At 53.7% G+C, this 12465-nt stretch overlaps 4 protein-coding genes across 4 annotated transcripts in view; 2 read left to right on the top strand and 2 right to left on the bottom strand.

The window, feature by feature from the left end:
* The window catches only part of IUM83_02610 (uncharacterized protein), a gene marked incomplete at both ends in the record, with an annotated part of 28583 nt that extends 25297 nt beyond the window's left edge, over nucleotides 1–3286 (bottom strand). The window contains one exon of the mRNA XM_067926544.1: nucleotides 2636–3286. Within this exon, the coding sequence (XP_067796575.1) occupies nucleotides 2636–3286 (651 nt within the window). The remainder of the gene's footprint in view (nucleotides 1–2635) is intronic.
* A 4229-nt stretch (nucleotides 3287–7515) lies between these two features.
* Nucleotides 7516–8148, top strand: IUM83_02609 (uncharacterized protein; the record flags this gene model as incomplete). Its single annotated transcript, XM_067926543.1, has 1 exon — nucleotides 7516–8148. The coding sequence occupies one exon, from the start codon at nucleotides 7516–7518 to the stop codon at nucleotides 8146–8148; it is 633 nt and encodes a 210-aa protein (XP_067796822.1).
* A 150-nt stretch (nucleotides 8149–8298) lies between these two features.
* On the bottom strand, nucleotides 8299–9572 carry IUM83_02608 (hypothetical upf0293 protein; the record flags this gene model as incomplete). The annotated part of the gene is made up of 2 exons (XM_067926542.1): nucleotides 8299–8886; nucleotides 8967–9572. The coding sequence occupies 2 exons, from the start codon at nucleotides 9570–9572 to the stop codon at nucleotides 8299–8301; spliced, it is 1194 nt and encodes a 397-aa protein (XP_067796821.1).
* A 137-nt stretch (nucleotides 9573–9709) lies between these two features.
* Nucleotides 9710–12320, top strand: IUM83_02607 (uncharacterized protein; the record flags this gene model as incomplete). The annotated part of the gene is made up of 7 exons (XM_067926541.1): nucleotides 9710–9988; nucleotides 10078–10101; nucleotides 10177–10256; nucleotides 10327–10364; nucleotides 11682–11787; nucleotides 11852–12186; nucleotides 12271–12320. 7 exons carry the CDS (start codon nucleotides 9710–9712, stop codon nucleotides 12318–12320), a joined length of 912 nt encoding a protein of 303 aa, XP_067796823.1.
* Between the last annotated feature and the right edge of the window lie 145 nt (nucleotides 12321–12465).

Genomic DNA, 12465 nt, shown 5'->3' with positions numbered 1-12465 from the left:
CTCTCCATGGGCACCTCCGTGCTCATGTGGTTCTCGGCTCCGCGTTCGTACACCGCGTACGAACGTCAAGCAGTCGGTCGTTGGACGGACTACAAAGTGCTACCAGGTGTAGTGGGTCTAACTTGACTCACTACTTTAGCTTACACGTTGCGCAACGTGTATGAGGAAGCGTAAGTACTTAGTAATTACTTAGGTTAATTATATTTGAGTACACAAATATAAGTTAACTTTAGACAAGACTCCGAGTAGCTAGTTTAAGGTAAAATGAGAACTGTATTGTTTGTAAATTGATCTTCCTCTAAAATCTGCTAAAAACTGTTTATCATCTATGAAAGGGTTGGCAGCGGCTGGCTGTCAGAGCCCCGCTAATATGCATGTCTCTGATTGGTAGAAAGATGCTGCTTTCTACCAATAGGATCTTTGGGTATGTGTGGACCACTTACTGTGGTGGTCCACTTCAATGTATCCATCGGTGTGTCTTACACCAATGTGAGGAAGTATCCAAAACGTTTAACAGATAACCTATCTGTTAAATTCACAAGTGGCTTGCAGCCACTTGTACGTGTAACCCCGTTACAAATCGGCACTTTACGACACGAGGTGACAGCTTCTTGTCCTTTCTTAGGACGGCAGGGATATGCGCAAAACACACAGAGCCCCACACGGGTAGCTTGCTCACGTTGGGAGGTGTCCCATACACCATCTCATACGGTGTCTTATTTCCCAACCGCGCCATAGGTGTGCGATTTTGCACATACGTCATGTACATAAGCGCCTCTGGCCACCACTTGTGTGCCATATCAGCGTCTTTCAATGCGCAGCGAACTCTGTCCAGTTTGCTCTGATGATCTCGCTCTGCAGCACCATTCTCTTCAGGGCTGTAGGCATTCGATGTCTGGAATACAATTCCTTTGCTTTTACAAAAGCTTTTAAAGGCTGCATTCACAAACTCAGTTCCTCCATCGGACCTGATCCGACGAATCGTGAACTTTCCCTCACGCTCCAGCTGCAAAAGTAGCTCCTCTACTTTCTCAAATACTTCTTTCTTATTGCGCAGGACATAAGTCCAACGCCATGACGTGTTGTCGTCAATGATGCTCAGAAAGTATTTAATTTTCCCGCAGCTGCCATACACCCCAATTGTTTTCATGGGGCCGTTTGTGTCCATGTGAATGGTGCTAATCGGGTGTTCGTCTCTCGAACCCCTCGCATTCCGGTAGGACATCCTCCGTTTCATCTCTGCACACGTTGTGCAGAAGAACGGAATATTTCTTAGACCTGACGCGGGTAATTTTGGCATTCCAGCCACTAACTTTGCGCTTAGCATCGCAATAACTGCCTCTTTATTGAGGTGGCCTAGTTTGACATGCCACTCTTGCAATGTGCGCTCAAACCTTTTATTATTAAGGTGAGCTAGCGGCTTACAGGGCCCTTGCTTCACTGCGTTACACAGCAGTTGTCTTTCTTGAAGCGTTTTATTTTGCATATAATACGCCCCATTGATAGCTTTCGCAACAAAAACTAATTCGTTTTTGAAAAGTACAAATTTGTACTCGCCAGTTAAGGATCCCAAAATTTGGCACCCACCGCGCCTGAGCCAGAACTCGCTCAGAATGTTCGAGGTAGCGTCCGGTACTAACGCAATATTTCCGAACAGAAAAGGTCTAATTCCTCGTGGACCATGCAAATACAACTTTATTGTACCAATATGTGTATTTGAATGCTTAGAGCCCTGTGCAAATGTAAACATGTACTGGGTGTTGGGCTCCTTCCGCACAAACCGCGCTGCCTCACTGGTTAGGCCATGCCCGCACCCTGAGTCAAGTACCCAAGAATTTGTGGTTAGATACATTTCATCATCTAACAGAAATGGATACAAACTTCGCACCTTTTTCTCGAGCTCAGTCAGCATACCGGCGAAAGACTTCGTCGTCTCAGCAATCTCTTGATTGCTGTCCTTGCCTGGCTGCTCTTCCATGTCCACGTCGCCGTCCGGTTCCTTACCCGCGGCTTGAGCCTTGCCCGTGGCGTCAGCATTCACTGCGTTGACGACGGTATCCATTGGCTCGTCTTCGTCGCTGAAGGGCAGCGTGCCCTTTCCCGGGGTCACGGGCACCTCGAAGTTGCTCGGAGGCGGGCTCGTGTACCCATTAGCTGTCGCTGGTGACGCGCCGTGTTCAGCGTTGCACGCGTCCACCGCCACGGCTTTAGCCAGGCACTCATCCAGTGGGACTTCACGTCTCACCTTGGGCTTGGCCCTTCCCTTGCCGTTGCCCCTCATCTTGGGCGTTGGCTCGTGGACTTCCTTGCGAGCCTGGCGGCTTGGCCTTGACCAGATGTTCCGGCGGTGCACGCCAGCTGCCTTGTCAAGTGCACGCTTGGGGCAGTTGATCATCTTGTGTGGCCCAACATTGTTCATTTTGTTGTGCTCACCACCACAGTAGTGGCACTTCATTGCACCAATGTTGTAGTGCAAATCGCGCACCGGCCCGTCTACGGCCTTGCGCTTGCCAAGCACAGGCCCCTTCAGATTTGCAGGAGCCGCGTTGACATGGTTGACCGCCTTTCCGCTGGCCAGAGCCCAGATCTCGCTCTTGCTCTTGGTGCCGAAGATGGCATTGAGCTTGTCGCTCACCTTCTCGAGCGTAAACCCATCCTGGATCAGCTCAACCGAAGAGCCCCACATGTGCCTCGGAAGCACTCCGAGCACCATCACCAGCATAAGCTGGGAGGTCAACATGTGGCTGTGCAGAGCCTCATGCGCGTTCACGTTGACTTGACTACGCACACTGTTGAGATCTTGAAAGAGCTGTCCCACGCTCTTGAAGTCGGTGTTCACCATCTCCATGAACTGCCGAACCAGCCCGACGACGCCTGCCGCGTTGCTGAGGCTGTACTGTTTTTCAACGAGACGCCAAATTACATGGACGGGCTCGTCCATGCGCTTGGTCGCGATTCCCTTGAAATCGCCCGGCAGCGTTTCGCACAGCAGCCGCTTGATGTACGACGACTGCTGACTCAGCAGCGTCTCGTGCAAATCGTGCTGCCATGCCGCGTCTTTATCCTCTGCAGGAGGACGCGGCGGCATTACCGGCTGGCTCTCGAGCAAATCCTCGAACCGAGTCAGCGGCTTTGCACGCTTGTGCTGCAGCTCCTCCAGCGCGCGTTGCTCGCTTAACGCCTTGAGGTGGATGACCAGCTTGCTCTTCCATGATGCGAAGTGCAGAGGCTTTCCGCTGAACCGCAGCGAGTCGACCGAACTCTTGTCAACTTGGGGCTTGCTCATGTTACTTGAAATGTTAAAATGAACAGAATACTGTAGGTAACTCTCAACAATATATTACTCTTAACCTCTTATTCCTATGCCTACTACTCTAGGTCCGTGCTCGGTACCTGGAGGCAAAAGAGGAAGTGAGCTCGTCTTCGGACTGCGTCCTCGACAGCTCACTCCTCGGCCTCTTGTCGTCATCGCACTATGGATGGCAGGAAGCTCTCTGCACTATCCAGATCGCAGCTGGCGATCTGAACATTTTCCTCTCGTACTTGCTAATATAAACATTAACAACTTAACGAGGTTTTTCTTTCATTATTCAATTACTCGACTGGCAGACAGGCGTTGCCTGCTGCCATTCTACGAGCGGGGCGCGCGCTGCGCGCCTCCTCATTCAACAACGATTTCTCGGCTCTCCAGCGTGGGTGCACAGGTATGAAGTCAGGTAAAGCGGGAACGCCGGGTTCCGCAAAAGCTCAGAATCGGGGGGCTCGTTGCCGCTCTTGGTGTACGTAGCTTGTATTTGCTTGTTCCGCTGCTGTCGAGTAGTTGATGTGCGCTTGTAGAAGTTCTACGACAGACGGGAGTTAGATCGCTATAGCGAGCAGAAAGCGATAGGCGAGTGCACCTGGTGTGTCCGTCTGCAGAAATCAGCAAAAACCGCCTTGAACTCCTTGGAGGTGTCGAAAGTTTTGTGTAGCAGGCTCGGCGTGGACACGAAGACTGTCTCGAGATCGGAGGTATCCGAACGCTCAGCCTCACTGACATGCTCCGCGTTGGAGGAGGCGGATTCGTCGGATTCATCGCGGGCTCGACGCTTTTCTCGTCCCATCCTGGCAGCGCTTGTTCAACGGAGGGGGAATTTCTGAATGGACGGCAGCCAACAATCACGGCAGTTAATAACGTTTTTTATTCAGAGCGTTATTTATCCAGACATCCGGTTGGGATAGCACACCCTGTTTTGAGTCACCTTCCCCTTGAATATAGATGTGCGCCAGACCGGATATCTAGATGGTATCTTTAGGCACTCTCTTTACTTAAAGCGGTGGAGCGCACAAACAAAACTTATCGCTATGCTTGGTAAAAAGAACGAATTTTAGTTTACACACGACCGTTCTGTACAGAGAACGCCAGCTATAGTGGCGCCGGTTATAAGAGGAAATCGACTATTAGAGCGCTTCCGTTGGATCCCAAATCGCGACTATAGTAAAATCAAGTCAAACCGGCTGTTAGGTTGTTAGGCTGTAAGAGTGTAAGAGAGCCATTGTAAGAGGAGTGGGGGACACGTGGGTCACTTTTAAACACGATCAGGAGTACAACAATGGTCTCGTCACGCCAGCACCTCACTATCTACGAAAAGAACAAACCCCGTCGCGTGGAATGCTGTTTAGGAGGCGACAATTCGACACTGCTTCATGCTAGGATTGTGTCAACGAGCATGGCTGGAGCGCGACAGTGAACCGACTACCAGGTAGAGAAACGAAGCTTGGAGATCTAGAACTGCTGATATCTAGGATAGCTTTATTGGATCCGTTTTATTGAAGATGCTGTTGAGAACAACTCAGAGAGAGAGAGAGACGAAACAAGCGAATAGTCTTCAAGTGACAGCGAGAGTGACGGTGTTGGCGAGGAGGAACAACCGTTTTCCCACGGTGAGGCACTAGTAGGGGCGAAAAAACTCCAGATATACATGTTTGCCCACGGATTGCGTGGCACCAGCGTACAGAACGTTGTCAACGGCGTTGACTCAACGTCACCAGGAGAATGGCAATCGTCTCTAAGTGCTCATCTCGTACTTCCATGCGGAATAGTAGTTTGTATGTTAAATGATAGGTTACTCTTATAGCAGCTATAAATTTATAAGTGAGCTTGGGGAGTTGACCAAACACCTCCACTATAGCCGGTGTTCTCTGTATTCATACCCAATCAACTTCAAAAATACAAAAAGTATCGAACTGCGAATCAAGCGGGCCCCTAAAGTCCGCGAACGAGTGAGGTTTGTGTTCACTTTATTTTGACATCGCACTGGAACCATTTATTACGGTAAAGTTAGCTGAGCCTCACTATGAATTTCGATTTGACAGCGGGTAGAGCTGGGTAGTAAGCTAGGTTTTTCGCTGGAATCGACGATTTCAACTTCTTGAGAGGAAATTTCAGCTCTGGCTGTCGTTGAAGTCGCACTTCGTTTATCGACGCTATATCAATATCAACACACTGGTTGGCTGAAAAGCCTTTCGTATCTCCACCGGGTCTCCATTTCCGATCAGTGAAAACGGCCGAGAGCACTCACACGTATACGAGTGGGTGGGCACGAGTAGTCTGTCGCGATCCGCCTGATCCGCCAAAACGCCGTTGCACGGACTGCAGTGGGTCTGCCACAAATAGTGGTATTTTGCTTCATTTTGTTTGCGGTGACCCGAGTCGTCGCCATACGCTTCACGTGCCTTTGTTCGACCTGCGAGCCGTAGGACACTTCCGCTGGTATGTACAGTATGACTGACTATGCGTGTTCATCGTCAAAAATGAAAGTGATGAACATTATTCATGTTCATGTTATCAGCTGGAGCTGTTGCTGCCAGATGTGTCCAGAGAACTGCGTGTTTTACCACCTTGCACACACATTATGCATGTACGTGTAGCGAAGAAGTGCTGTAGCCATTGCGCTTTGCCCTGAATGTACAGACACGTCGTGGTCGATGGTGCGCAATGCATGCATTATACGGTGCGTGTACAGGTACATGTACTGTAGTGCTTTCAGGACAATCAGAACTTCCGAGTGGCCATATGGGGCTAACTGGAGCTCGGGGCATCAACACAAAGGCACCAAGGCTTACCCGGAAGAGAGCACCACATGGCGTCCGGCTCTGGTCGTGTTCATTAATCGCGGGATTTGCGGACAGCAAGAGGAAGGATAGTTAAAGCACTGGTCGGGTGCTGGTCGTTCGAGCATCAAGCTTCTGGTCATTCCTCGATTCGTCGTCGCAAGCACAACCCACTTCCAGAGAACGATGAAGCTACTCCGCGGTTCTGCTGCCTCGTTGGTGGTTACCGCGGCTACGTTGGCCGTGGCGACCGCGATCAACTCCAAGACCGGCTTGAGCTTGAAGAGTACCGCGGCTTCGACGGCGTCACCCATTGAGCAGACATCTTCGTCAACTGCTCAACAGTCTACTGAGTCGACATCTTCGGATAGTGCCGTCAGCCTTGCACCCGTGGAACCAGTAGCAGCATGCTCGGACCTGTTGACTGTCGACATCACCGCTATTGGCGGCAGTGGGAGCAACATCACCGCGGCCAAAGAAACAGACAGTAACGGGATCACGTATTGCTCTGTCGAAGGTGTGTTCGCTTCTTCAGCCGGTTGGCAAGTAATGCTTCCCGTTGCGAATTGGACTCAGCGATTTATGCAAGTGGGGTGCGGTGGTTTATGTGGGAACATCAACTTACAGCCCGGTGCGTCGGACGGGTCTGTCGAAGTAGACAATGGCGAGTTCGTGCTGGCATCCACGGATATGGCGGGCGGATCTGACGGAAAGTTTGGTCTCGACAAGGAGAAGCGTGCGGCGTTCGCGCACCAAGCTGTCCACCAGACCGCACAGACGTCAAAGAAACTCATCCACGCCTACTACGGCCAGGAAGCGGCGTACTCGTACTTCAACGGTTGCTCGGATGGTGGTCGCGAGGCTGTGATGGAGGCTATCCGCTATCCGACCGACTTCGACGGCATCATCGCTGGTGCCCCCGCCATGCTGTTCACCTTCCAGAACAGCTTCCACCACGGCTGGCTTGCGGTTAGCAACACGGACAGCGATGGGAACCGCGTCGTCGTAGCGGACCGAGCCTCGATCCTTCACGATGCTGTCGTCAAAGCCTGCGACGCCCTGGACGGCATCGAGGACGGTCTGTTGTCGGACCCTAGACTCTGCAACTTCGACCCGTCCACGATCAAGTGCGCAGCAGACGCCACTAGCAACGCCACGTGCCTCACCTCCGCCGAGGTGAAGGCAGTGACCAAGTTTTACAATGGACCCGTGGACGCACGCAGCGGCAAGCACCTGACGGTTGGAGAGGAGCAGTACGGCTCGGAGCTGGCGTGGTCCGGTGTCTTCGTATCCGACTCGTACACGGGCGACATCATGAGCACCAACACCGCGCTTGCAGCCATCAAGTACCTTATCTTTGAAGAATACCCGGGCGACAACTACACCCTGAGCGACTTCGATTTCGCCAAGTCTACCATCGGCCTGTTGCGATCACGCCACCCTCTACTCGACGCAGTGAGCTCGGACCTCTCCAAATTCCACAAGGCTGGCGGCAAGCTCATTCTGTGGCACGGCTGGGCCGACCCGCACATTTCGCCGCGTACGACGATCGCCTACCACGAAGCTCTCCAGACGCACATGGGCGAGGACGTACTGAACGAGTTCGAGCGTCTATACCTTCTACCTGGCGTGTATCACTGCGGCAATGGTGAGGGTCCTTCAGCTATTGATCTGGTGACCCCTATGCTGGAGTGGGTGGAGTCGAACACTGCTCCTGGCGCCATTGAAACAAGCACGCCGACAACTACCGGCGAGAGCAAATTCGGTCAGTGGGCCAAGTCGGGCTCTGGGGCCGGAAAGCTCCCCTCGGGCTCGGGCTCCACGGAGATGACTCCTGCAAAGCGCATGCTGCAGACGGAAGCTTCCGAATCTGGTTCGGCAGCTTCGACCATGACACGCCCAGTGTATCCGTACCCCGCAGTGGCTAAATACAAAGGCACGGGCGATGTGAACGACGCAGCGAACTTCGAGAAGGGCAAGCCACTTTACACGAAGAAAACCCACCAATGGCTGGGCCAGGACTTCTTCAATCCGTACACACCGACCAAGGAGTAGTCGCGTGGTAGGTGAGTAGATGCAGCATCGCGGGTTTCCATGGCGCTGGGCACGTGAAAAACATGTTAGTCATTCCGTAAAGTTTTTTTCCTTTTCGTTTTCTGTCAAACGAGCTACGGTGTCCTCTCTAGCAACAGAAAGCACACCTCTCTAAGGCTTTGCGCCATCGCTTGACGGTTGCTGCTCCGAATCCTTCTCCCACTGGTGAAAAACTGACTCGGGCAGCTGCAGCACGGCATCGCCGGACACAGCCACCGCAGTTCGCTCCAGACACACAGTCGCCACCTGCTGGCGGTGCACGTCCTCCATAGAAGAAAAGGAGTACGTCTCCTTCTCTCCGTCAAGAGCACGGGCGTTCCGCATCTCCTCGCGCATTTCGTGGGTCTTCTTCACCGCGTCTACTCCCACGTGTAAGTTCTTGGTGAGGCTAGCCATCTCTTCGTCAGAGTCCGGCTGCTCGCTTTGATAGGCATACGTCTTGTTCTTATACAGTTGTTTTTCCTTCGTTGGGCCTTCCGCTTCGACCTCTTCCTCCTGCTCCTGCTCCTCTGAGGCAGCTTCCGCCTCAACTTCCTTGGTCGCCGGCTTTTCGCGAGGGATGATGTTTCCGAAGCGGTCGAGCTCTGGCTCTTCCTCGTCTTCGTCCTCCTCCTCGTCCTCGTCGCTCTCCAGACTGGGCAGCATCATCCGCTGCATCCGCTCCTCGTGCTCCGTCTGGCAGGCGGCCAAGTAGGCGTTCTGCAGACACAGAGAAGAAGAGAGAAGAAAACGTCAGTCAGCACTCTCGACACAGCAGCACCGAGAGCCTCGAGCGTTACCTGCGCCTCCACCACGCCGGCGCCGTCCTCGCAGGCCGCGTAGGCCTCCAGGCAGTCGGCGTTGATCTTGAGGAACTCGGCGCCCCACGAGAACTCGTCCATGAGCTGGACGGCCTCCTGCTTGAGCCCCACAATGTAGAGCGTGGCGGCGATGGCCTCGGCGCACGAGAGCTTGTGCGGGCGGCCGTAGTTGACCGAGTTGGCGGCCACGAGGAACGGCAGCAGGCGGTGCACGCCCGAGCGCAGCTGCTTGTACGGCAGCTCCTGCACCTTGGCCCAGCTGCAGTCGATCACCGAGATGCCCGTGCCCTCCACGATGGCTCTGTCCGCGGGCGAGACCACGTGCTCGCCCGCGGGGGACAGCACGAGCCCGCGGAAGTGCGCGCCCGGCTTCATGCTCTGGATGTAGCCCAGGCGGCAGAGCTTGCGCCCCGTGCAGCGCTTCGAGTCGCACTGCTGGAAGTCCCACATGCGCAGCGTCACGGGGAACGCGCGGCGCCGGAAGCTCGTCTCGCTCTCCTCCTCGCCGCGCGGGGCGGCCGCCCCCTTGCCGCGCCCGCGCTCCTTGCGCGGCAGCGGGCCTCGGTCTGCGCGCTTCTTGCCCATTATTGCCTGTCAGTTATTTATCCCAAGTGATGATTGGCCTGCGCTTGGGTCGAAAGTTACGCGAAAGTTACGCTGTACATTACGCGCAACTTACGGTGTAAATTACGCGTAGATTTCGCGATTGAAGCTGAGCTGAGATGCTGCTGCTGTGGCACGAGGCGCTGGGCTCGGACGACGAGCAGGCGGCGGAGGACGAGCTCTGCGCGCGCGTGCTGTACGCGCAGGAGGACGGCGGGCATGGCGAGCCGGGGATGCTGCTGCAGCGGCTGCACCTGGTGCAGGGGCTGCTGGCGTTCGTGCGGATGCTGCGCCGCGGCCGCCCTGGGGAGCCCAAGACGCCGGAGTGGGCGAGCGTGACGCTCTCCAGGAGGAGGTTCTTCGTCCTGGAGGTGGAGCCGCAGATCTTCATGGCGCTGGTGAGACGTCTGCTACTGGTTGTCATTGCTGGTGTTGCAGTTGAGAGCCTGACCGACTGGTGTTTTGCTTACTTGTTTGCTTGCTGCAGGGCGTGCACCCGACAGTTGAAATTGTGCGCAGTGCTGCCCGTTGCTCTCTTCGTTGAGTATGTTGCACTTATTTATTCTTTGTGCTGTTGCATGGACAGAAAGACCACGGACCCGGGTATGAAGCTTTGCTGAGGGAGATGCACGGCATGTTCATGCTGTTCCATGGGACCATCGTCAGGTGAGCGATCTACTTGAATTGCCGATTGGATCGGCGACTGACAGCAAAAGAATGTTCTTTTTGTCGATAGCAATTTGCGTTCGCTGCCTCCTGTATCCGCCCGATCAGGTGCAGCAGGAGATGGCTCCCATGAAGCAATCGAAAAGACTGAGACCCCACTCAAGATACGAAAGCACGCGGATGGAATGGATCTATTGATGGACATTGCTGCGACGCGGAAACGCCTACGAAAGCTTCGCCTTGCACTTGATTCACACTCCCACAACCAGCCGCTCGATACTCCCGACGAAGGTGGTAATGAAGAAGATACCGTGACGAAGCAGCTACTAGGCGAAAAGCGGGCTGTGGAGAAGGAACTTGAGCTGCTGCTATCTCGGTCTCCAGCAACAGTTCTCCAGGGGAGATGTGCCAATTTCTTTCCCACGTTGCTACAAGCTTTGGATGTTCGCGGTACGAGCGGGCTTTCGGAATTGCAGGGGCTTGGATACTTTCCGATGGATCAGCCTACGTTTTTGGCACTTCAAACTTTTGTTAACGGGCTGAAAACAGATTCGAAGCTCTCGGGTGCAGACAATGAAGCAAATAAGGTGGAGGGTTCAGCGTTGTTTTTCAAAGGGAATCTTCTGTGGAACTCTATGGAAACCACTACGATGCACTTACTTTATAAGTTCCTCCGGCTTCGTGAAGAGCGTGGAATGACAATGTTTCGTGACGATGTCATCCAAAATTTCAATGAGCCGTATCCGGACGCTGCGCCTGATAATGATGCAAAATATCCTCAACTGTGGATTTCCAATGCGTATGATGACACCTTCCTTCCTGTTTGGTCAAGTAAGCTTTCGTATGCAGAATGCGATGCCGTCTCTCAGTCGCAAGATGGGCCACCTCACTTGCGTCGAGCAGCACGGTCACTGCATAAGCAACACCCTGTATCGTTATCAACATTTTTGTCGGAAGCGCCGCCGTCATCAAGTGGGGCTAATGTATTGGCCCCCACCTCCACTATTGCCGCTGAATCTTCACCATTTGGTTCACCGTCGCATTCGCCCGCGGCGTCGACGCGATTTGTGCCACCGCGGAGTAACGGCGCAAGTCCTGGCAGCTCGAAAAGTGCGATCAAGGCCCGAGCCCGCTCCATTGCCTTTCGCAACGCTGGGTTGTTGCTAAAGAATGGCTGCTTCTCCAAGCTACAACTTGCAAATAGAGCGAGGGTACTCGAGAGGGAGCAGAGTGAGACTGACGCAGTCTGGAGTCCGTTTATTTTCCCGCTAGACCCTCCAGTCTCTTCTCAGGATGGTATCGTACTGCCTCCAGTTCATCGAGTTGTGATATGGCACGAAGCGGATCTCACGATGGTTATTGTCTTTCGAACGGAGGCGATGAAGCTTAATCCTACCGGTGCTGACTCAAACAGTTTGCATGCAGACACCCTTGAAAACTTGGAAAACTATCTCGACGGTCAGCAGCGGTTCCAGAGCCTGGCGGAGCTTATTGCCACGCGGTACAACGCCACTTTCGCTCCCGAAAAGAAGTATGCACCCTCATTTATTTGTGCTTTGTGACACATCCCGACTAACATGTGAATGTCGTTGTAGTGTACCAAATATTCACCCGCTGCCACCGTTCCTGTACATTAACCGCGTCAACCTTGCATTCAGAATGCAACAGGTGCCGCGGCTTCTGAAGAGCAAGGAGGACGATCTGTTCCCCGTGCCTGTGAAGTTGCTGGCGCACTACTTCCCAGCGTCTACGATGGCACTCGTCAACGAGCTGCACGCCGAGTTGCACAGGTGTTCGAGCGCAGGGAACCGCGAGATCTGCGTTCGCACGCGCCATGCCGGCTGGGTGCTCGCCAAGAAGTCGGAGACCTCGCACCGCGAGATGTACGTCTTCTTCGACAGCAAGGTCTCTTCAGTGTACGAGTTATCAGGTGAGTTGTTGCTCGCGCGTTTTCTGCGTTACGATGTGGACAGCAACTGACACATTCCTCGCTTGCTCGAAACCCGCCCCATAGACTCCCTGCAGATGCTGCTACACGACCAGTTCGGCAACGTGTTATTCTAGCCCGACTACGACGTATTGTACATGTATCCATGTACATACCCCCAGCAAAATACACAAAAAACGAGCAGTAGTCAACAAGTGGCGATGTTGCACGTGGTGTGCACCACCCCGCATATCAAACTCGCGCAACCTTCGCACCACTTTC

This window comes from Phytophthora cinnamomi (genome assembly GCF_018691715.1).
Source record: "Phytophthora cinnamomi strain GKB4 chromosome Unknown Contig16, whole genome shotgun sequence".
Taxonomy (NCBI): Eukaryota; Oomycota; class Peronosporomycetes; order Peronosporales; family Peronosporaceae; genus Phytophthora; species Phytophthora cinnamomi.
The sequence above is the reverse complement of the archived record's forward strand: the minus strand, read 5'-3'. Positions and strand labels throughout refer to the sequence as shown.